The sequence below is a fragment of the Meriones unguiculatus genome, chromosome 14, assembly GCF_030254825.1.
Source record: "Meriones unguiculatus strain TT.TT164.6M chromosome 14, Bangor_MerUng_6.1, whole genome shotgun sequence".
NCBI classification, from domain to species: Eukaryota; Metazoa; Chordata; class Mammalia; order Rodentia; family Muridae; genus Meriones; species Meriones unguiculatus.
In genome coordinates, this window is record NC_083361.1 from 86,521,946 (window position 1) to 86,547,493 (window position 25,548).

General features: G+C 41.3%; 1 protein-coding gene across 3 annotated transcripts in view; it reads left to right on the forward strand.

The window, feature by feature from the left end:
* Fchsd2 (FCH and double SH3 domains 2) overlaps positions 1 to 25,548 on the forward strand; it is a 169,443-nt gene that overhangs the window by 123,993 nt on the left and 19,902 nt on the right. For 2 of the 3 annotated variants that reach the window (XM_021640968.2, XM_060367675.1), the window contains 5 exons: positions 4,567 to 4,662; positions 6,315 to 6,386; positions 12,011 to 12,127; positions 14,738 to 14,842; positions 19,192 to 19,353. In XM_021640968.2, coding sequence (XP_021496643.1) covers positions 4,567 to 4,662; positions 6,315 to 6,386; positions 12,011 to 12,127; positions 14,738 to 14,842; positions 19,192 to 19,353 — 552 coding nt within the window. The remainder of the gene's footprint in view (positions 1 to 4,566; positions 4,663 to 6,314; positions 6,387 to 12,010; positions 12,128 to 14,737; positions 14,843 to 19,191; positions 19,354 to 25,548) is intronic. The other variant, XM_021640969.2, reaches the window with a different exon arrangement.

Sequence of the window (25,548 nt, forward strand, 5' to 3'; positions counted from 1 at the left end):
TTGTACATGTATTTGCTTTTTTTTAGGCATTGGTAGTGTTTCTTACATCGTGGATTCCATTTTTGTTACATGGAAAGGAAGGTAGATTAAGCCCGAGAGTAGCTCTCTCTCCTCCTCTCTGTCATACACGGTGCTTCCATCACTGTAGTGCTACTCTGCTGTGATAGTTTATCTCTTTATCCTGTATTATTTTTATTGAAAATGAATTAAGAATTCATGAACTCCTTTGGCTACAAAGAGATAAGCTTTTATTTTCTGCCTTCCCTCAGGAGTCTCTCTCCCCGGTGGTGAAGTGTAAATGAGATGTTCTTGTGTCAAGACTGAAGTGGTAGGAGAAAGAGTTGGCCCTGAACGATGTAGCTTGGGGATGTGCCCTGCAGTGAGAAGGGCACACACCTAGGAGTGTCATGCGTGTGCTTTCCTGTTACAAAGAGCTCTTTATGCTGCCCTGGTTACGGTTCAGAAAGCAACCCAGAGGTTGCTAACTGAATGCAAAGTTTGGAAATGTGGACTTTTTTATTCTGCACTGTTATTATTTTGTTTGGGTAAAAATCTGCTTTTCCTCCTTGCTCATAACATAACGTAGTCCCAAAGATGTTTTAAGGGTAATTCATGCAGACATTACATTCTATAAATTTTAAAGTGCTCGCTACAGCTTTCATCCCCTAAATGGAAACAGCTAACACTAGGAGCATCTATTAAATTTTAATTATTTATGAAACTTGTTCTTCTCCTTAATATTTTATGAAATGCTTTGTATATGTAACTGAAGCAGATGTTGCCACAGCTATTTTTTTTTCTAGAATAGTAGCTCCAAAAGCAGCTCTGTATAGTGTGTTTCTGTGTGCTTACTTTCTGACTGCAAAGGACACCTCTTCTACCAATTAGTAATGTAGCTCTTTTTTAAAACTTATTTTTATTTTCTTTTTTTTATTTATTTTACGTCCCAAGGGTACTCCCTCTCTCATCCTCTCCCATTCCCCTGTCCCCCATCTCTCCCCAGAAAAGGAGCACTCCCCTCCCCAATATCAACCTTCCCAGCACATTAAGTCACATCAGGACTGACCCTATCTTCATCCCTTGAGGCCAAGCAAGGCAGCCCTGCCCGGGAGAAGTGATCCAAAAGCAGGCAATAGCGTCCATGTTAGAAACACCCCACCCCCACAAGGACAAAATATACCAGGGCACGGGGGTCTTTTATGAGACTGCTTCTCCAACCAAGGACCATGTATGGATATAACCTAGAACCCCTACTCGGATGCAGCCCATGATAGCTCAGTATCCAAGTGGGCTCCCTAATAAGGGGAACAGGAACTATTTCTGACATGAACTCAATGACTGGCTCCTCTATCTCCCCCTTCTCCCCTGAGGGAGGAACAGCCTTGCTAGGTCACACAGGAGGACATGGCAGCCAGTCCTAAAGATACCTGATAAGCTAGGGTCAGATGGAAGGGGAGAAGGACCTCCCCTAGCAGTGGACTTGGAAAGGGGCAGGGAGGAGATGGGGGAAGGGGCTACGGCTAGGATACAAAGTCAATAACCTGTGATTAATATAAAAAATTAATAAAAAAGAAACACCCCTACCACAGTCTCCACTCGCCAGGCACCCGATATGAAGACCAAGCAGCCCTTGTGTGCCGCGGGGCCTAGGTCCAGACCGTGCCTGCTCCTTAGTTGACGTCTCAGTCTCTGAAGGCCCCTATGGGACCAGGTTGGTTGTCTCTGTTGGTCTTCTTGTGAGGTTTCTGTCCCCTCCAGGTCCTTCCATCTTTTCCCCAACACTTCCACAGGACCCGTGGAGCTCCACCCAATGCTTGGCTTTAAGTCCCAGCATTTGTCCAATCTGCTGCTGGCTGGAGCCTCCCAGACAACGGTCAAGTTAGGCTCCTGCCTGCAAGCACAGCAGAGCATCATTAATAGTGTCAGGGGCTGCTCTCTACCGTGGGCTGGGTCTCAGGTTGTGCAAATTATTGGTCAGAGAACAAACAATTCATAACAACAATTTTATCCTATATTTCTTTGGAAAATTGTTTATTATTATAATGTATAATACCTTGAAAACTAACCAGAGAAGTGAATCTAATAAAAAATAAAGGACGAAATTATGATCATTTCAGTAGATATGAAAGCTGGCTATGATGACACACATCTTTTATCCCAGCACTCAAGAAGCAGAGGCAGATGGATCTCTATGAGATTGAGGCCAGCCTGGATAATCAGAGCTATATAACACAGAGACCCGTTCTCAGAACAAACAAACAGAAACAAAGGATATGAAAATGGCATTTAACAAATTTTGAAACTTTTTATTCAAAACAAAAATTCAGCAAACTATAAATAAAAGGGAATTTGCAGAATCCAATAGCATTTTTGAAAAGCCAACAGCTAATACCTTGCTCATTGGTGAATTGCTACCTACGTGTTTACCAAGATCAAGAGTTGCTCTCATGGATGCACTGAACTGCTGTACTCAGAGTCCTAACTTAAACAGCTAGGTTAGAAAAAGAAGAATCAAAATTACAAAAGTACTGTTTGTTGGAAATGGCGTGATTCTTTATATGCCCATAAAACTAATATAAAAATTACTAAAAAAAAAAAAAAATCCAGGTAAAAAAGCAGTTCAGCAAAGTTACTCTAAACTCTTATCGATTAATGATAGAAAATAAACTTGAATCAGTTCCAACTACAGTAGTATCCAAAGAAAACACTACCTGGGAATAAATTCAACTGAAGAATTGCATATTGAAAATTTTAAAATATTGTGAAGGAGGATCTGAATAAATAGAAATAATAAACATTCATAGATTGGGGGTTTCACATTACTGACTTTATAGTATCGCCCAAAGTGATTCACAGATTTAATATAATCCCTATCAAAACTCCAGTAGCCATTTCTACTTATAGAAGTGAAAAGGACAAGCCTCAAGTTTATATGGAACTATGAAAAACCCTCAGTAGCTAAATATTGAAAAGGAAAAGCAAAATTGAAGAACTCACAGCTCCAGTCTATAAAGCCTACTATAAAGTCACAAATTAAGAGAGACATAGGTGACTAGTGATAGAAAAGTGTGAGTCTTGAAATAAACCTGTACTTGCATGGACAGCTGATTTTTACAGAGGTGCCCTGACCTTTCAGTGAAAAGCGCATCTTCATACCCCGAGACAATTGTGTAACCATATGCAAAAGAGAGGAGCTGCACTTGTGCACAGTTTTTAATGATCTCTAATATCCAGCAAATAAAAGATGAGTAAAGAGAAAGCAGTGTGGCCTAGCAGAACTCAGGTTATGTTCAGTCGCATACTGCTCACTCCTAGCCTTTCTTTTCTCAAGGTATGCCGTTCAGCAATGTGGTTTTCAGATTTAAGGGGCCTATGAACTGTACACATAGAATGAAAATAAATCTTTTTTTTTCAAGACAGGGTTTCTCTGTATAACAGTACTACTTGTCCTGAACTCTCTTTGTAGACCAGGCTGGCCTTGAACTCATAGAAATCCGCCTGCCCCTGCGTCTTGAGTGCTGGGATTAAAGCCATCTGCCACCACACCTAGCTGGAAGATAAATCTTTTTTTAAAACAAGAAAATGAGCTAGAAGAAACCAAGAGAAACTATGTGCTTCCGGCTCAGCTTCTCCCTTCTCTCCCTTCTCTGCTACCCCAGCCATAGATTTTATATAGTAGCTATCTTCTTACCATCTTAAAATATTGCGTTTTATTTTTCTGGTTTCCTAGTCTGGAATAGTGTCTAAGCTAACATTTTCCAAATTCAGATTCTTGAGAAGATGAGACACCTAAGTAAGAACTCAATTGAACTAAAAGTAACATGTGTAGCCTTTTTGTTTCCTTTAGACCACACAGTACTGGAAGATTTCTTGTATGTTTAGAAAACAGCAGGGAGGGTGGAGAGATGCCTCAGTGCTTAGGAGCAAGCAGGATCGTGTAGAGGAACCGAGCTGGATTCCCAGCGCCCGTAGCAGGCCGCCTTTAGCTCCAGTTCTAGGGTGCCTGACAGCCTCTAGCCTCCCTGGGCGCCTGCATTCCCAGGTCCACAAGCCGTACACGGACGTGAACATATGCACATAGGTAAAAGTAAAATAAATTGCTTGTTTGTCTTAAAGAAAAGAACCCAAACACGGCGATACGATACTTTAGTTCCGGCACTTGGAAGACCGAGGCAGGGAAACTGTGGGTTCAAGGTCAGCTTGCTCAACGTAGTGCCTTCCAGGCCAGCAGAGCGCCACTGTAAGACTCTGTATCAAAAATAAGAAAATGAGAAAGTGGCTGAGTAACCTTACACTTTAAACGTTTGAAATTCGTCATTATTTGGTGTGGTGTATGTGGGTGTGACTGATGACGCAAGGCAGCCACAGCGAGCTTGCAGAGCCGGGGACCGCTTTGTGCTGTCTGTTCTCTCCTTTCACCCTTACCTGAGTTTTGGCGATTGAATTCAGGCCACAGGGCTTCACTTGATGTGCCGTCTGGCTAGCCCATAAATTTTAAACTTCGGAATATAATTACTGGACAGTTTAACCTTCCTTAAGACTTACGGTTTCCTGTTTTGTCTTCAGGTGGTCCGGGACTATAACCTTCAGTTATTTCTACAAGAGAATGCTGTATTTCACAAGCCTCAGCCCTTCCAGTTCCAGCCTTGTGACAGTGATACTGTAAGGGAATCTACATCTTCATTTCACTTGTTGTTTGTGCTTGAATAAGCAGCAGAAGCTGAGTGTGTCTCATTAATCTTGTAACAACTGTGAAGGCACAGAGAAACCACACCAGTTTTCTTAGTACGGCTAGCATGCCCGGTGTCTCTGTGCTAAGAACTCTCTGCTTTGTAAGTTGAGTTGAAGAAGTTACAGAAAAATTTGAAAGCAACCAGAGAAGCAAAAGTATTCAGTGGATTTTTTTTTTTTAAGTGTAAATTATATTCTCTGACCATGAAATTCTTCATACTATATCCTTTAACCACTGGCTAAACTTTAACCAGAATATGATTGATAAGTGGAATGATAAATGTGTGTGTACTATTTTGGTTGGCTTTATATAAATTATGGGGACGGTTCTCTTCATATTCTGAATTGTTAAAAGTATCAATGTTAAGCCCCAGTGGGCAGTTGTAAGGTAGTAGCAGACACTGGTCAGAAGTATTCAGGTTTGAGAAATGTTTACAATTATTTGAATTTAAAAAACCGCCAGTTTGACAATAAAAACACAAAATTTAATAGTACAAAATAATAAGACATGCATGATCATCTCTAGTATATTCTCTTAAAGCAGACTAGAAAAGACAGAAGGCAAAGACATATTTATAAGTCTTTAAATAAAAAGTCAATACCAGAGGAGCCTATAAGACAGTTCAAGAGTTTAATAGAGTTTAATAGATATGTTTGACTCTTTTTTTTTTCTTTTTCTCTAAAATAAGGTGTTAGCTTGTAGCATTGACTGTCCTCAAATTCACAGAAACCGTCTTTGTCTCTGCCTTTAGGTCTGGGATTACAGTGTGAGCCACCATACCCAGTTTTGGTTTGGTTTGGTTTGGTTTGGTTTGGTTTGGTTTGGTTTGGTTTGGTTTGGTTTGGTTTTTATCCCTTACATTCTAATTGCCTTGTGTTGAAGGCTAAATGGAGCAAATCCTTGTTTTTCCTACATAATAGTCTTTTTTCTTTGTAATAATGCCTCTCCTTTTAAATTTTTATTTTTTATTTTTATTTTTATTATTATTATTATTATTATTATTATTATTATTATTATTATTATTTGGTCAGTGTTGGGGATAAAACCTAGGGCCATGTACATGCTAGGCAGGTGCTCTGAGGCTGAGCTACCGGCCAGTTTTTCCGCCCTTTAAAAGCACTCAGCTTCTGCTTAGTGACTCAGTGACCTATTTTAGGGTTTGACTTCTTTGAAGCTGCATAAGCAGAACATTAGAAGATACGGGATATGATTCTGTGTGGTGGCTCGTTCCTGTAATTCCAGCAGTTGAGAGACTGAGGCAGGAGAATTGCCTTGAATTTAAGGCTACAAAATGAGATGTTGCTTTTCAAAGAAAAAGAAGATCAAGAGTATGAATAAGTTTGTCAAGTTTCACAAACTTAAAATCCTGACCAATTTGAGATATTTTTGCTTTGCCCATTTGCCACCAAAAAATTAGAATAATAGTGTCTCTTACCTTACTTTTCCGAAGCTCAACGATAACCCTTAGACCTCTTTTTGGTTTTTTGGCGCTGTGCTAATGTTCTTAGCTGTTATGTCCCTGTTTGCCTTAAAATTCTAACTCTCTGCTGTTTTCTGTCCTTGCGCAATCTTTACTGGGCAGAGTTTAAAAGCCGCCCACCTGGTGGACATAGAGCTCTCCCCTGTCAGTGCTCTGAGAATGACGATAGCTGAGGTATATGGGGTATGGGCAAGGGTGGAGGGTGGCCTGTGTGGGCTTGCATGTCACCGAAGGGTGGGGCCTGAGGTTGGAATACAAGTCATATATATGTCTAAGGGGCCCTTTAATGGATCACCCATGGCTTTCAGTTTTTAACTTACCATTTAGAAAGTTTTCCTTACCAAGAAAGTGAGGTGCTCATTCTTCATCTTACCTGGAGCACCTTAACTTTCCTCAGTACAGGGGCATTGAGCCCACCCTTCCTTTATGAAAAGTGAACTGGAGCCTAAGAAGTAAAAGAAACTTGACTAGAGTCCTGTTATGAGTGAGTGCTGCATAGCCATTGTGATAGTAGTGTTAATATTTTCTTTCTACTATACATTTTGTCTTCTGAAAAGGAATATTCAATGCTTGTGGAACATTTTTTATAGTAGAAGATAAATATGATTTTATAAAAAAAATCATTCCAGATTAACTATGAAATATTTTGTGTGTAAAATTTTTAAGATTTTTTTTATTATGTGTAATTGCTCTGCCTGCATGTACACCTGCACACCAGAAGAGGGCATCATATCTCATTATGGATGGCTATGAGTCACCTTGTTGTTGCTAGGAATTGAACTCAGGACCTTTGAAAGAGCGGCTAGTGCTCTTAACCTCTGAGCCATCTCTCCAGCCCTTGTGTATATAATTTTTATGTGTATATGTTTTTATCTCCATGTGTGTATGTGCACTTTGTGTGTGCCTAGTGCCTGCAGAGAAGCCAGAAGAAGGTGCTGAAACCCCTGGGTCTAGAATTACAGATGGCTGTGAGCTGCCATGTACTGGGAATTGAACCCAGGTCCTCTGTAAAAGCAGACAATACTCCTAACCATTGATCTAGCTCTTCAGCCCTTGTGGGGGGGGGGGGGGTTTCTTTTTTACTCAGAAAGAATAACCCCTGCCCCTGTATTTCTGTATTTTTTCCTCTCCATATTGTCTAGTGTTCTTCATGAGGATGAAACCACTGTTTAACTGCTTTTGGCATAAACCTACTGTAGAGTGAAGAGTCCCAAATCAGGGGCTACTAACTCATTCATCCTATGAGGTGAACTTCAGCTGTGCAGGAAGCACTAATAAACTCTGCCCTGAGTCTATATTTCTAAAAACATTCTTGTTCTCATCTTGTTTTGAAGCATATGCCATTTCAGTAAACACTGAATCCCTACTGTGTATGCAAGTCATTCAGCTATATGCTACAGACCATGGGCTAGATGAGCTCATTAATAATGTTCACAGAAAAAGAATAAAGAATAAGAGAAAAAGAATAAGGCTTTAACTGCATATGGTGGCATTTTCCTGGTGTCCAGTAACTGGTATAACCAATAAACCATGGTGTGGTATAAGTTTTTTAACAAGTTTGTTGAGGCATACTTATAATTTACTCAGTCTAAGTATACTCAATTTTTGTGTGTTTGCAAAATTATTTAAGCATCACCATAAGTAAATTCTAGAACACTTAATGACATGAGAAGACCTCCTCATCTTTATTCCCATTCCCTGCAGCAGGCAACTGATCCTTTCTGTCTCTGTAATTTACCTTTTCTAGATATTTTACTAAATTAAATCATGCAGTGTGTGTAGTCTGTTGTGTCTTGTTTCTTTCATTTAACATGTCTTTTAGATTTATCCATGTTATTGAATTTGTACCTGTAATTTTATTTCTGATTAATAGTGTATTGTATGAATATGACACATTTTGTTTATTTGTTTATCATTTGGAGGGCATGTAGGTTGTTTTTCTTGACTCTTATCACGCTGGGAAGGTAGTTAAGTCGGTAAAGTGCTTGTCTTGCAAACATGATGGTCTGAGTTCGATATCCAGAACCCACATCTTGAACTCACATCGTAAAACAAATCAAGCAGGGTGGCATGCTTAACAACACCCAGCCAAATGGTCAGCCCTGAGAACATGCATATAAGTAACACACAGACTTAGCAGGTAATATTTAGAAATATGTATATGCAGTACATATGCACGTAATAACAATTAATGAAAGAAGAGGATGAATTTGACTGAGAATGGGCGCACACGTGGTACACTGACAGAACACCCTCACACCGAAAATAAGATTCTTTTTTTTAAGAGAATCTTTATATATATATAATTTGTTTCAAATTGCACCATGCGTATGTATTCCTACATAACTCCAAAACATCTACTTGAAATAAGTCATTGCAGTATTATTATCAAGGCTTAAAGTCACTGTTACTTCTTCCCTTCCACACCCCCGCAAAGATTTGTTTCTGTCTGTGTGTGGCTGCCTGTGAGAGTGTGTGACCAGAAGAGAGCGGTGCATCCCCAGCCCAGGAGCTGTCAGCTGCCTGGTGGGGGTGTTGAGCTGGGACGTGAACTCCACTCTTCTGGAGGAGCGGCCATGTTCCTAACAACCTCTCCATCTCTCCAGCGCTGAGCCTTGTCGTTTGGCCTACCTTGTTTCCTACTGATCGGACTTCTTTCAAGTTTTCTTAATGTGTTATAACGACTTAAGTTTAGAATACGGTACCAAAAGGAACCTAGCAAACTGGATTGTGTGTTCATGTTTGTGTCTGTCTGTGTGTGCGTGTGTGTGCTCTAGTACACCTGTGCATGCATTTACACGCGTGCCTGTGCCTGATTCATGATCAATTCTGAAATGGGACTTTCATGTCTGTATTTCCATACACAGTTTTTGATTTCTAAAGTATTCTTTATATCCTCACATTACAATATTTTAGGCAGTACATACAAGTCAAAAGTCCTTCTAAAGTCAGGTGGGTTTACCCATGTCTGTAATCTCAAACCACAGAAGGCAGAGGCAGGAGAACTACCAAAAGTTAAAGACTAGCCTGATCCACATAACAAGTTTCAGGTTAGCTAGGTCTGCATCTAAGACCCTGTTTTAACAGATAAATAAAAAACAGAACCTCCTAAGATGAGTAAAGTACAAGAGAGAAACTAGTTTTTAATGCAGAATTACTTGGGAGGATATGAAACATGCACCAATGCAACACACACCCCGGAAAAGCACACGTGGCAAACAGACACGCGTGCAAGGCAAAACATTCATATAGTAAGAAAAGGTATAAAATTTTAAAAAAATAAGAGCTTTGGTTATTTTTTTAATTGCCCTAATGTATGTAAAAGGCAAATCTATTGTTGGAGAAATTTTCCTGCAGTTTTTGAAATTTAATTTATCTCTATGGGTGTTTGTCTCTGCATGTGGTTATGTGCACATGAGTACAGGTGCTGCAGAACCAGAACAGTGTTGACTATTGTAGAGCTGGAGTTACAGACATGTGTGTGCAGGAAGCCAAACTCAGTCCTCCTCAAGAGCAGTTTGTACTCTTTTAGCTGCTGAGCCATCTCTTCAGCCCTACCTGAGAATTAATTTTTGTTTGGTTGGTTTTTGTTTTGTTTGTTTTTCAGGACAGGGTTTCTCTGTGTAGCCTTGGCTGTCCTGGACTCACTATGTAGACCAGGCTGGCCTCTAAATCAAATCATCCTGCCTCAGCCTCGTGTAGCTGGGATTAAAGGCATGTGCCTCCATCTTCTGGTTTAGAACATGAGGGATGGCTTTTTCCTTTGGTGGAAATTTTGTTGCATTTAGCAGCTTCTCATAAATGAGGAAGATGGTGATAAGAGAATTTGTGGCAAGCCCTCCTGTTAAGTAAATAGATGTTGTCCTCTTATGTGTAAGAGGACACAGTATCCAACAATGAAAGACTCGCTTCATTTTCTGGAAACTTCAGTGTTGCTGGTCAAGTGTTTAAAGGGGTTGTCCCTATCTCTTTAGCCTTTCAAAAGGACTTACTTGTCTCTCACAGAAAACCTGCCGTAGGCTACCTACAAATGCTTGGAGTGTTATTATCTATAAAGATCTAGAATTTTTTTCTGAAAAGATCATAATTTTATTTTGTTTCATTGTATTTCATTTGTTCTATTTGTTTATTTGTTTGGTAGTCTGGGTCTTGCTTGCTGTGTTGTCCTGACAGTGTAAGGCAGACCTTAGTCACCTGTCTTCTGCACTGTCTTCCTAGTCTTGTGCTCTTGTTATTAGCGAATTTAAAAAATTAAAAACAGCCTGTCCTACATAGTGAGCTCCGGGACAGCCAGGACCACATAAGAAGACCCTGTCTCTAAAAGGAAGAAAAAAAAAGGAATTTAGAAACAGACTATAAGGAATCTCAAGGACAATTTTATTAGTATTTGAGGAAAAAAACCCACCAAAGCAGGCAAGTGGCCCTAACAGCTGCTGAGTGGAGAAAGACAGAGTAGAGAATGAAAAGGCCATGCCTTTCAAGTTAAGGTAGGGAAGCAGGCAGGGGTCTGGAGAGACGGCTCAGCAGTTACAAACACTGACTGCTCTTCCAGAGGACATGGGTTCAGTTCCCTGCACCCACTTGGCCGCTCACAACTGTCTGTAACTCCTGTCTCAGGGGATTCGACACACTCACAGAGACATGCATGCAGTCAAACATCAATGTACATAAAAGAAGGAAAAAAAGGAACGCAAGCAGGCAGGTCCAGCAGTGAGATCAGCACACAACCACAGGATAGACAAGCTGCTGCAAGCTGCAAGTCCAGGGTGGGAGTCAAGGTGTTCAGAGAAGGAGTGAGAAAGTGGGGCCAGTGAGATGGCTCGTGGGAAAAGGCACTTGTCAGTGAGCCTGACCACGTGAGTTCAGTCCCTGGGACCCACATGGTAGGAGAGAACCAGTTCCTGCAAGTTTCCTCCTGGCGTCTGTCTGTGTGCTGTGGTGTGCACGAGCTTTCAGAGTAACAAAAAAACAGTGCAGGCTCAATAGTACTATGTGACGGAAGTTCTGCAATCTGCTCGTCTAAATGAGGTTTCTGGAAGAGATGAGTATATTATCTCATTGAGGGGATTATTCCTCCCCTCTTCTTAGCATGTCTTCAGGTGAATCAGCTTTCCTTGGTTATGGACTGATGGCCAGGTGATTGACAGGCCCATCTGGATTCACTCAAGGAAAAAAACAATATAACAGTGTATGTGTAACGTTTTGATTCTTGATGCAGATCAGAATGCCTGTCTCCATTCCAGGCCTGAGATACTCCATTCTTTTGACCAGGAAGCTTTACAGTGGTTCTCAACCTGTGGGTTTCGACACCCTTGGGGGGTCGAAGGACCTTTTCACAGGGGTTGCCTAAGATTATCAGGAAACACAGATATTTACATTATGATTCATAATGGTAGCAAAATCACAGTTATGAAGTAGCAATGAAAATAATTTTATGCTTAGGGGCCACCACAGCCTGGGGAACTGTGTTAAAGTGTTTAACTGTGTTAAAGCATTAGGAAGGTTGAGAACCACTTACAAGGAGGGGCAGAACTGATCACTTTCCAGTGTTAGAAGTTGGTGCCTGAATTGGACCCTAAGGGAGGAGCTCCTCGTCAGTGACCTCCAGTCACTGAGCTGCTAATCTCTGTGTGCTGTCTAACACTGGCTTTCTGTGGTGGGGACCTTGCTTCCCGCCTTGGTGGGCATGCCTCGCACCACAGTGCTGATGAAGGAGAGACCCTCTGGTCCACCCACAGATCGGGAGACGCTGCAGTGGAGATAAGAGCACTCTCTCTTTGTTCTCTCTTGTGTTGTAGAGTCGACAATTAGAATCAGAAACTGGTACCACAGAGGAACACAGTCTAAATAAGGAGGCTCGGAAATGGGCCACACGTGTGGCACGTGAGCACAAAACTATTCTTCATCAGCAGCGGGTAAGTATGGCGGAGCACACTGGCTGTGTGCAGCTAAGTCGGACTTTAGACAGACGCTACTTTCAACAATGTTGTGTTGGTTCTTGGGGGTCTCACATGATGCACCCCGATCACATTCATTTCTCAGTCTTCTCAGTCCCAGTCCCCTTCCTTGTGAACTCCCCCAAAGGGAAAGAAGACAGTGTCCAGTTTGTGTTCTCCAGAGACTCACTGGAGGATGGTCAAACTCTAGCCCCTTAAAAAACCAGTTTTTCCTCACCTGCACCCTGCCAGAAGCCATCAGCTGTGAATAACTACATTTCAGGATCCCGATCAGTTTTTAAAAGTTCTCTTCAGTGGCTTCCTATCTAGACTGTTTCTTTTGGGAATGGGGGAGGTGGGAAAGAGATTGTCACAGAAGCCTTTTATGAGATTTTAGACAGAGTTAAAGAGTTAAATTTTATTTTTATTTTTGTTTTCCTGTGCACCACGTGTGTACTTGAGACCCACAGAGGTCAGAAGAGGGCATTCGGTATTAGATCCACTGGAACTAGAGTTATAAATGGTTGTGAGCTGCCATGTAGGTGCTGAAAATTGAACCTGAGTTCTCTGGAAGAGTAGCCTGTGTTCTGAATCACTGAGCCAGCTCTCCAGCTCCAAGGAGTTGAATTTTATTAATGTGAAAAATCTTATTATGTTTTCCCTGTATTTTCTCAACACTTAGAATTATGCTTTTAACTCTTACCTGCTTTGAAAATCTCACAAGTTTTTTGTTTTTTGTTTGTTTGTTTGTTTGTTTCTTTTTGACACATGGTGGTCTCCTCTGTACTTAGCCCTGGCTATCCTGGTACACACTACGTAGACCAGGCTGGTCTCCAACTAACATCAGCTTCTGGCTCTACACAACACCTGCATTGGCAAATGTGCTCGTGCATGCTTATACACACATACATGCAGTCAAATAGAAATACAGGTAGACAGCAACAAGTGAAACTATGCTTTCTGTAAAATCATAAAAATGAAATCAAGTTTTCAAAATTCTGTGTTAGCATAAGGTTAAAGTTTGACCACAGTGGCCTGTGGTCAGGATATAAGGAAAGGCAGGTACAGTACAACCTTTTGGGTATGTCTATTAATATTATAATATAGAATTATTATTAATAATAGAATTAAAATATAAGATTTATATTTAAATATGGTATATATAATTTGACAGTGCCTACTAGTATTAAAATAAAGAAGTACATGGTAAAGATCACTAATACCACACCGGCTTCGCCACCAGCAGTGCAAGACAGTGAGCAAAGAAACAACATGGACATATTTCACTTTATGTGTGTGTTCAAAGAGTCGCTGCACGGGTTCTTTGTGTAGTGCCGTTTGCAGTGTTGGGAAGTTTGACAACCCAGCAGCCGCACTCTCAGTACAAAGCGTTGTGCTGCTAGACTTGAGTGTGTGCTCTAAGAAGAACGAGGTCAGCCTCTGCACACAGGACAGGGTTTGGTAGAAATAGTGAGGAAAGGATCCATCACTTTCCCTCTCCGCAGACAAGATTTTTTGTAACTATGACTTGGAAAAGTACAGGTTGACGGGGTAGTAGTGTCCTGTTATAGAGTGTGTGACGGCTTCGTGTGCACTGTGCGGCAGTGAGGACTTTCATTGCTTTGCAGAATCGTTTTGCAGAAATACTCCTTAATAAGGCAGGCGTGGTGGTACAGATCTATAATTCTAGAACTAGAGAGTTAGAAGCTGGGAGATCAGAATTCAAGGCCAGACACCTGTGAATTTGAGAATAGCCCAAGTTTCATAAGACTGTTTAAACACACACACACACACACACACACACACACACACACAAACTCCACACCCATAAATTAAAAAAAAAAAAAAATCAAAGCTGTACATGTCAGTTATGCAATGAAAGTAAAGTATAGATTGTATCTTTCAATTCCTTGGCTTTATGCCCTAGGACAGCAGATGCCCCTATTTTACTCTTCATCATGGCTCCAGTTGTCTAAGGTCCAGAAATATTAAATGGAAAATGAATAAGCCAGCAATGAGTGTTGAAATGCCCACCCTTCTGTAGCATAATAGAAGTCCCGCTCTGTCCCAAGCTGGGTTGTAGACTACTTTATCAGCATATCCAACTGTCCACTGCCTCACCTGTGAGTTATTTCGTAGCCAACTCTTATCAGATGAGCTGTCGTCGTATCACAGTGCTGGTGTTCAAATAACATCAGATTCCACTTAATTGTGGCCTTGCCATGCATCGCCAGTACCAGGGAGGCGCCAGCTTATGAACCATGGAAAGGCAGGTCAACTCTGGTATTATGTGCAATACTGCAGTAAACCATAGTAAATCCAAGGTTCCACACTGCTGTGGTTCAGGCATCCACTGGAGATCTTGAAATGCATCTTGGGGGCCAAGGGACTTTTACAGCAGGGTTTTATAAGGTTTTAGCAGCAGGGGAAGTTGACAAGGACTCTTCCTATTTTGCGTCTTTCGATTTTTAAAACTTGATTAAATAAAAAGTTTAAAAATGAGTCATGGCTTTAGCCACTGAACCCTTTGGAATTACATAAATACTCAAGAGCATGAGAACAAAAAGTGATCTTTATTTTCTTTGACAGGTTCTAAATGACCTAGAATGTCATGGAGTTGCTTTATCAGAACAAAGCCGAGCAGAGCTGGAACAGAAAGTAGACGAAGCTAGAGAAAGTATCCGCAAAGCAGAGGTAAGACAATAGGACAGCTGCCGGTTGCCATGTGTCACTCAGTTCCAGGCACAACGTCACAGTTGTGACATGGACCTTTGAATTCTGAGTCTTCAGGCCGGGCACAGTGTTGTACTTCTTTAACCCCAGCACTCGGGGAGGCAGAGGCAGGCAGATCTCTGAGTCCAAGGCCAGCCTGGTGTACTAAGTGAGTCCAGGTCAGTCAAGGCTACACAGAGAGACCCTGTCAAAAAAAAAAGAAAGAAAAAAAGAAAGAAAGACATTGAGTTTCTACACAGGTACAAAGTTGGAGACAATGAACCCTCTTTGTGTCCACGGTAATATTTATGTGTACCTATAGCACCTACAACAAAAAGTCTGAACTTACTGTGAAGAGCCACAGTTATGAAACATTTAATAGCAAAAGGAATGGGTTCATTTTAAAGTTTTCACAGAGTGTTAAATAAGTCAATCAAATTAATGGGAGAAAAAATGGTAAAAAAAAAAAATGTGTGTTCAGATGCTAAGAATATCTTTATACTGGAAGGTACCCTGGATCCAGGGGAATGAGCGAAGATTTGGCTAAGAAGAAAGGGAGCAAAAACCAACCAACCAAACAAAAAAATATGTAATTGTGGATTTTAATATTTTTTTGGAGTTGTAGGACTTTTTTAGAGTTGTACAGTTGTGAAACCTCTCTCACAAAAAAGATACCCATGATGAATACTCCCTTCCCTACAAGAGGAAAGCTGAAACGAGAAGCAATAAAGTGATAGTTTATGTAGGGCTTTAGCAGTTGGATATGATAGTGTCAAAATATCAGTAAGAAAATTTGGTTATGGAAAGGAGACTAACTAATTGTGGTTGGAGCCAATTCACTGAGGACCTTGCACACACATGTTGAAGACTAATGAAGAAAGACTCAAAAAACAAACAAAATCGTGTATTCTTGTTAGGAAGACATAAAGCCAAGGCTATGAAACACTGTAAAGTACAGTTGTCCAGGAATGGGCCGCAGAGGCAGGAGGGCCGTCAGGGCAGAGGTGGGACTCAGGCTGGGTCGAAGGCGGGAAGTAGTGCATGAGGAGTCCAGTGAAGGAGCAGCACAGAGGGAGGTCATGCAGACCCAGCAGGCACAAAAGCAAGGCAGCAGGCTTGAGTTTCAGATTAGGAAGTGTTTTCTTTTTGATGGCCAGATATATACCCCAGGGAACATAATATAGCATTATAAGTAGAGAAAAGATTCGAGGTGAGAGATTGCTCAATTAGTAAAGTGTTTGCTGTGCAAGCAAGAGGACCTGAGCTCAGTCCCTAGTCCCATGGAATACCAGCCCTGGGGAGGTGGACTCAGGTAGATCCTGGAGCTCACTGACTGGTCATTCTAGACAGATCAGTGAGCTCCACACTCACTGAGAAGTCTTTTCTCAAAAAATAATGTGAAAGCAATCTGGCACTTTCTCAGATAATTAGGAATAGCACTTTCTCAAGATCCAGCTATACCACTCCTAGGTATATATCCAAAAGAGGCTCAAGTGTACAACAAGGACATCTGTTCAACCATGTTTGTAGCAACTTTTTGTAATAGCCAGAAGCTGGAAACAGCCCAGATGCCCCTCGTTGAGGAATGGATACAGAAGTTGTGGTAATCTACACAATGGAATATTACTCAGTGATAAAAAAAAAACGAGGAAATCATGAAATTTGCAGGTAAATGGTGGGAACTGGAAAAGATCATTCTGAGTGAGGTATCTCAGAAGCAGAAAGACACACAGGTTATATACTCACTCATAAGTGGATATTAGACATATAATATAGGATAATCATACTAAAATCTGTACACCTAAGGAAGCTAATCAGGAAGGAGGACTTTGGCTAAGATGCTCAATTCCCATTCAGAAAGGCAAAGAGGATGGACACCAGAAGAGGAAGAAAACAGAGAACAAGACAGGAGCCTACCACAGAGGGCCTCTGAAAGGCTCTACCCTGCTGGGTATGGAGGCAGATGCTGAGACTCATAGCCAAACTTTGGGCAGTGTAGGGAATCTTATGAAAAAAGGAGGAAATAGTAAGACTTGGAGAGGTCCACAAGGACAGCAACAGATCCAAAAAGTCTGGGCACAGGGGTCTTTTCTGAAACTGATACTCCAGCCAAGGACCACTCATGGAGATGGCCTGGAACCCCTGCACACAGGTAGCCTATGGCAGTTCAGTATCCAATGGGCTCCATAGTAATGGGGACACGGACAGTTCCTGACAGGAACTGATTGGCCTACTCTTTGATCACCAACCCCTGAGGAGGGAGCAGCCTTACCAGGCCACAGAAGAAGACAATGCAGCCAGTCCTGATGAGACCTGATAGATTAGGATCAGAGGGAAGGGGAGGAGGACCTCCCTTATCAGTGGACTTGGAGAGGGACAATAGGTGGGGAAGAGGGAGGGTGGGGTTGGGAGGGGAAGATGGAGGTACAGGGGGGATACAAAGGGAATAAACTGTAACTAATAAAAATAATTAAATAATTAAAAAATAATGGTAATAATAATGTGTTGTGTGTATGGTGGTACTTGCCTTTAAACCCAGCACTCAGGAGGCAGAGGGAGACAGATCTCTTTGAGTTCAAGGCCAGCCTGGTCTACATACTGAGATACATACCATCCAGAGCTACAGAGTAAGAGCTTGCCTCAAAATAATAATCATCATCATCATCCTAAGATGTAGAGATAAGGAAGATACCCAACGCTGAAGTCTGGCCTCCACGTGTACACCCCTATTGCACATGCATGCGTACGTGCGTACGTGCGTCATCTCAGACTCTCGGCCAGCTTCCATTAGGGTACCCAAGGAAGGGATTGCTGTGCTCACTGAGGCGTCATCTGAACTACTGGATTTCAGATACCCTTTAAAAGTCTGGAGAAAATGTTACCGTAGTTGCGTGAAGGAGATGCGCGCAAGCAAGCATGGGGAGCGTGAGCATGTTTTGAGTTCAGTCCCGTGTAGGTGAGCTATGTAGAATAGACTTGCCATTTGTCTCTGTAGCCGCCTCTACATTATTCCTGGCACAGTCTGGCCCTCAAGCTTCCATAGAGAGAAGAGCAAAGTGTTCAGGGAATAGCTTCTTCCCTGTAAGCTCAGGGTCCAGAACTTCTACACTAAGGTGCTGGCCAGGAGCTGGTCAGGCAGTTGCTGAGCGGTCAGCACTGGCTTGTGGTGAAAGAGTTGTTCTTGTTGTGTCTCCACTGGGGGTGAAACTTTAATGAGACAGGAATGACTATTTGGAGACAAGTCTCAGACTCTTCTGAAGGTGTGGCTATATATTTTCCATTCCAAGCCTCCACTATGGGGTCCCTGTCTGGTTCCTTAACTACCACACTTCCACCTCGCTCTTAGTGTAGCAGTAATAGGTCACACCGTCTCCATTTACATCAGTGACCTGTTGCTCATATTAGTGGGCCAAACTCACTGTTAGTTTAAGACTAAATATGCTGTAAGAGTTCCACAGCAGAGTGTCTTACTTCTCCTGACAAAGATAATTTTCTTACTAAAAGTAGAGCCATGATATCACATCATTATCTTAGTTTTAAATATCTGTAAAACTGTCTTCAAGTGAGCCCTCACTCGGTTTCCACTTATTGGATAATCAATAATAGCCATGCCAAAATTAGTTGGCAGATGTAAGGGCATATTTTATTAGGGCAGGATTGTCATATTAAAATTTTTGTATTGACGAGATCACGGAACTCTTCAGAGAAACTGACAGTAATCATTTCTGTTTTTCCTTTTTTCTAACTCATATTATCATTTACATTATTTTTGTTGTTTACTTTATTATAAATACTTCCCCAAAAGACAAAAACACTGGCTAACGTTTTATCATATTCTTCATGCTTTCTTTGTAATTCCTGCCAACATGAATGGTTCCCTCCCACGATTATTAATCTGCTTTGTCAAGTCTCTTCTCTGTATGCTTCCATTCTGTTTTTATTGCTAAGTAGAATAAAAGTCATGTGGTACTCTGCAATAGATGAAAGAAACTTTTTCGGTGAGCAGAAATTGAAGATGTAAATACGGAGACTAAGGATTCTGTAGTGGTTGATTAATTCTTGTTGGAATACGAGGTACAGCAGGTGTGGCTGAGTACGGGAGCTCATGCTTCTCGTGTGCAAGGACCTGCACTCAGTCCCCAGCAACCCCCAAAGCAATCAGTAAGAATACTTCATATTCTTGTGTTCATTTCTCTTTTCTGTAGATGAAAAATTAATACCTAACAATTGCTGATAAATATTAAGATTGTTAATAAGTTGGAAATAATTTCATCAGTGTGAGGAAAAAGTTGCTTTGATTTCTAACTTCATTTGTTTTGCTGTTTTCTTAGATAATCAAATTGAAAGCCGAGGCCCGACTGGACCTGCTAAAGCAGATCGGAGTTTCTGTAGATACATGGCTAAAGAGTGCCATGAACCAAGTGATGGAGGAACTGGAAAATGAACGGTGGGCCTGCCCGCCAGCAGTGACCAGCAACGGCACGCTACACGCGGTACAGCTTCTTTGCTTGGGTTTCATGGGCTGGCTGACCTCCACTGTTGTTTGCTCTGTGGCCAAACTTGGTAAAAATCTAAAATAAAAATAGTGGGAGGATATTTTCTTCCGTCAGTCACTTCATGTAAACGTAATATAGGAAAGAGAAGAGGGAGGAGAAAACAAGTGTGTTAGTGTTTTTTGTTTTTTAATACAGTAAAGAATACTTTGCCAATAATTGGACTATTGGTGTTTGTCCCCCAAACTCATTATTACATTTATAAGGTAAATATACATTTTAGCTAAAAGTAGTAGAAGAGAAAAATCTAGTGTTTCTGAAATTCTCAGAATCTTGCCTAGTGAAATGAACATGAACAGTTAGAAAGTTACAGGGTCTGAGCTGGAAAACTATCCCAGTCAGTAAAGGGCTTATCATGCAAGCAGTGAGGATCTGAGTCCAAGCGCCAGAACCCGTGTAACAAAGCCAGACTTGATGCTCGTGATTCCTTCCATGCTGGGAAGGCGGAGACCAGAAATCCCTGGGGCTCACCAATCAGCCAGGGTAGCTAGCCAAATTGGGAAATTCCTGTCTCAAAAAACAACGTGGATGGTGCCTAAAGAACAGATCCAAGGCTAACCTCTGGCCTCCACATACATATGAACACACATATCCTAGGTTAGACTAAATGTGAGTTCAACTATCGGGCTGAACAAGAATTCAGTGCATGGAGGGTTTGACGGGTAATAACCAGCACACATCTTGTTTTCTTCCTTCAAGTCCAGAGCTCATTCTGCTAGTTTCTTAATGGAATTTACCAGTGTTTGTTTCTCTGCTTTGTTTTCTTTTGTTTATTGTCTGCTTTCTCTCTAGAATATAATGGCTATGTCTTCTGGCTCTGCTCCACACCGCAAAGTGCCCTGATACCAAAGTGTCCTGGTACCCAGGAGAAACTTAGTGACTTTTGAAGGAAGAATTGAGTAGTTAAATGCAAGAATGCAATAGTAGTAAACAAAAAGCTGATTTCATTCATGGCACCTCTTAATGTTTGTGCCCTGCAAACGTTAGGTATCCTTGTTACATAAATTAGTCAGAGTTTTAGAAACATTCCTGGAAGCTTTGTCACATTTTTCACAAAGCACTCTGATTTTCTAATGGGAATACATTTATACATATAAAAAGATTCTGTGAGAGTATACATTATAGGAAAAAACAATCTATTGAAAGTTTATTTTTACTCTGGTGGTGATGGCCCACACCTTTAATCCCAGCACTCAGGAGGCAGAGGCAAGTGGATTTATCTCTGTGAATTGAAAGTCAGTCAGATTTTTATTTCATTATTAATGGTAATCTGGCTTGCAGCATTGGAAATCATGCATGACTTTGTGGTTAGAAGAGCTTGTCCTGTTGTCATTGGAGCAGAGTTGCTCCATATCATGAAAAGAACATCTTTCTGTCAGACCTTTAAATTTCCTGTCGACCTCAGGTTGTTCTGCTGTAGAGGTTATGATGACAGCAAGTTCCAGGCACAAGCTTCTTCATGCTGTGTCGCAGCCCTGCTTCCAACCAGTCAAAATGGCTGCACTTGAGTTAGCACCTTGTGGAGATGAATTTTGATGAGCAGGCATGTATAAACTCGGTTTTTGCTTCTTTCCTGGATATCTTGAAGGTGAATGGGACTTGGTCTTTCTTCAGTGTTTAGCAGCTAGGAGAGCCTGCTGACCTTTATATGACAGTATGTGACTAGGTCTCTGTGTGGCAAACTCCAAATCATTTACATCAAATTGATCAGTCACCCCTCTCTGGATTTCTTAGGAAATATTAGTTTAACCAACTCTTTTTTTTTTTTTTTGCATTTCTTCTGTTTATGTTTATTAATTACAGTTTATTCACTTTATATCCCCCCTGTACCTCCCTCTCTCTTCCCCTCCCAACCCCACCCTCCTTCTTCCCCACCTATTGTCCCTCTCCAAGTCCACTGATAAAGGAGGTCCTCCTCTCCTTCCCTCTGATCCTAATCTATCAGGTCTCATCAGGAGTGGCTGCATTTTCTTCTTCTGTGGCCTGGTAAGGCTGCTCCCTCCTCAGGGGTTGGTGATCAAAGAGTAGGCCAATCAGTTCCTGTCTCTGACAGGAACTGTTCCTGTCCCCATTACTATGGAGCCCATTGGATACTGAACTGCCATAGGCTACCTGTGTGCAGGGGTTTCAGGCCATCTCTATGAGTGGTCCTTGGCTGGAGTATCAGTTTCAGAAAAGACCCCTGTGCCCAGACTTTTTGGATCTGTTGCTGTCCTTGTGGAGCTCCTGTCCTCTCCAGGTCTTATCTCCCCCTTCTTTCATAAGATTACCTGCACTCTGCCCAAAGTTTGGCTATGAGTCTCAGCATCTGCCTCGATACCCTGCAGGGTAGAGCCTTTCAGAGGCCCTCTGTGGTAGGCTCCTGTCCTGTTAGCCCAGATGCCCCTCAGTTGAGGAATGGATACAGAAATTGTCATACATCTACACAATGGAATATTACTCAGCGATAAAAAACAAGGAAATCATGAAATTTGCAGGTAAATGGTGGAAACTGGAAAAGATCATTCTAAGTGAGGTATCCCAGAAGCAGAAAGACACCCAGGGTATATACAGGGTATATATAGAAGTGGATATTAGACATCTAATATAGGATAAACATGTTAAAATCTGTACACCTAAGGAAGCTAATCAGGAAGGATGACTTTGGCTAAGATGCTCAATCCCCGTTCAGAAAGGCAAAAAGGATGGACATTGGAGGAAGGAGAAAACAGGTTAACCAACTCTTACGATCTCCTGTAACTCCAGAACCTTTGATTCTGTGACATACTATCAGAAAACCTCAGGAAGAGTTCACCATAGAGAAATGTTGTCTGAAGTAGCCCTTGATGGACTTTAATAAGAGCTAAATAGAAGCTATACTCCTAGCCTGAAGGGAGAAGGTAAGTGCCATGTGCATAGGGACTGTGGACATCAGCTCACTGGGAAGTGTCAGCCTCTGGGGAGCAGCACTTTGTAATTTTACCCCACCTTTCCTGCCCCTAGCCAGTCTTACAGAGCCTGTGTATTCCCTTTCTCAGCTTGGAGGTTGTATTCAGTCATGTAACTGAAGGAAACCTTTTAGTAACAAAAAGCTTAAGGAGGCCCCAGTATTTATTTAACCTTTTTATTAAGTAACATTGAAATAATTCAGAGAATTTTGTACCCCTTTAAACTGACAGAGAGCTGGCTGAGGAACATGAAGATGAAATACACATTCTGGCAACCAAATATTTTCTTCATTTCATTCCATCTTTCAGATGCCAACAAAAGCATTGGTCGTCTGGGGAACATGATGACTATAATAGACATTAACAATGTAGCTAAAGAGTGTCTCATGGAAGGTAAATGTTATTAGACTACATAGTCTGTTTTTCTTAGAGAACCATACTTACATGATCACTTTTCCTCGTGTCTCCTGATGTCATATAGAACACAGGAGGGAGGAGTGAAGGGAACCCCAGAATGTGGTGACACATCTGAACAGAAGGGTTGAGGGACATGGTGGTTCACGCTTTTACCCCAGCACTCAGGTGGCAGATTCAGGAGACCCTAGGTTAAAGGCAGACCTAGATAGGGTTAGAGGCCATCCAGTTTGAGAGAGGGAGAATAAGGGGGCAGAGAGATACTTAATTGTTGGGTAACTGGAGTCTACATGTATACCTGAAAGTGCATTACTGCCAGGGACCCCATGAGCCACTAAATCCCTCATCCCTCCCTTCTCTTACTTTCCTGTCTTCTCTCACTTAAACTCAGACCCTAATTTTGCACAATTTTTCGTCTAATGTTCCTTGTCACTAGATGATCTTCATAGTCTTCCTTTTAGAGTCTCTATAGTCATTTTATGTAACATTTGCATATACGTATTAGTCATTCATATTCCTGGCTTTTATATGGATTCAATCAGCCACAAATCTAAAAGTGTTTTTTTTTAAAGTTGCATCTATACTGAAAATAGAAACTTTCTGCTTATACATGTATACAACACAGCAATTTCTGTAGCATGTACAGTTTGTTAGATATGCATAAGTTGTATTTAAATACTGTACCATTGTATGTAAGGGGCCTGAGCATCCGTGGACTCTGGTATCCACAAGGGATCCTGGAGTCAGTCTTCCTTGGATACTGAGAAACAACTGAAGTTCTTTCTTTTTAATTTTAGGGCTGTTTTCTGCAATACAGATTCCAAGAATGGGATCAAACAGAATATGTTGTCCCTTGTTTGAGATTGGGTTTATTTTTATTCTTTTTCGTCTTTTTTTTTTTTTTTTTTTTTTTTTTTTATTTGAGGATAACTGACACTATCTGCATGGCTTCCTGTTTCAGCCGCTTCCCTCACAGTTGAGCTAAGGCAGTCTGACAGTGTGCTGTGTTGTGCAGCCTCCCTAGGGAGCTGACATTTTCAGAATTGCATAGAAATCAGTCCTGATCCAGTCATCTTGGAGACTTTGCTGAATAATGTGGTTGAAAGGCATGGAGACGAATGTGCTTAACCTTTACTGCTCAGTCTGCATGATAGTCCTGACAGTCCTTACAGCCTCATGGAATTTGTTTTTGAATTACAAAACCTGTTTGTGGGTGCTTGAGCTAATCCCAATTAAAAGAATGGATTTCTATAGTGAGACAAATAGAAACTGCTAAAAGAATATACTTGCAAAGTAAAAAATCTTCAGTTGCTCTCATATTTATGGTACTTTCAAATGGGCAGCAGTCTTTTTCATTGAACTAGGTCCCATGCTCTAAAATCCCACACTTGTGTTGAAGTCAGCATTGCAGATTCTAGTAAACTCAGGTTAGTTTACCACATTAAGCAAGCAGGCCCTCAGAGAACTCTTCTTTGCTAGGTGCTGACTGTGTCTAAGTTAATATCTACACATGGAGAGATCTTGTCTCCCTTGACAATTGCCAAGACCAAAAAGAGGGTGGGACTGAAATTTCTCACCACTTAAAGAAGTACAACCAGCCATAATATTATTATTCTTTGCCTTCAGCGTAGTCATAGTACACTATTAATCCCAGTAACAGGCAGATTTGCAGAGGAAAGTGCCTGCCATCAAGCTTGATGGCCTCAGTCTGACCACTACATGTGTGCGCACACACATAGAAGTAGAAAGTTAAGTAGTGTTCCCCCGAGGCTGGGATGGTTAGGAAACAAGGGTGATGAGCATTGGTCAAAGGATCCATGATCATAATAGATCAGAAGACTGAAATCCAAGAGTTCTGTTTTGCCGCAGAATCACTATAGTAGGGAGCTGGGGAGATGACTCAGGAGTTAGAGCACACACCGCTTACTCTCCTTAGAACCTCAGTTCTCAGCACCCACATCAGGAGATTTACAACAGCCTGCAACCCTCGCTCCAGCAGAATCTGACACCTTTGACCTCTGGGCATTTGCATTCATGTTTGTATACCTCCCCCCCCCACACACACAATTAAAATAATGACAGTAAGTCTTTCTAAATAATACTAGTGACTAGTGGTGATGTGTTTACTCTATTTTTCCCAACCCTGGGAGAAATACTGCTAATGTTTGTTATTACATAGTCTTGAAAAAATAAAAGGGAAAGTGAATACAATGCACATTTCTCAGATCTCATTACAGAAATGTGTGGTTAAGTAAAGTGTGTATGTGCATCTAAAATCACTAGAATATCCCACAAAAAGACAATGAGCAAGATATGGTGGCACATAACCTCAGCTATCTGGGAAGCTAAGGGAAAAGGAGGAGCTTGAGGCTAGCCTGGGCAGCCAAAACAAAATTAAAAAAAAAAAATCTGGTAATATTTTCTTTAAGTAATAGAATAATATGTAATTGTTGTCAACTTTATTTTGTGTGTAATGGGAGCTTTTAGGAAATTACTAATTCACATTTGTAAAAATGTAATAGATTACAGGCAGGCACAGTGGTACATATCTGTAATCCAGTACTCTGGGAGGCAGAGGCAAGTGGATCTCTGTGAGTTCTAGGCTAGCCTGGTCTACAAAGTGAGTCCAGGATAGCCAAGGCTACAGGGTTTTTGAGAGAAACCCTGTCTCAAAAAACAAACAAAACAATAATGAAAAAAACCCATAATGGTTTTCTGTTATCTCCTTACGGCTTGTGAATGAGAAGAGATGGCACTTGAACCCAGAGTGCCTGCCTCTGCAGCCCTCAGACCA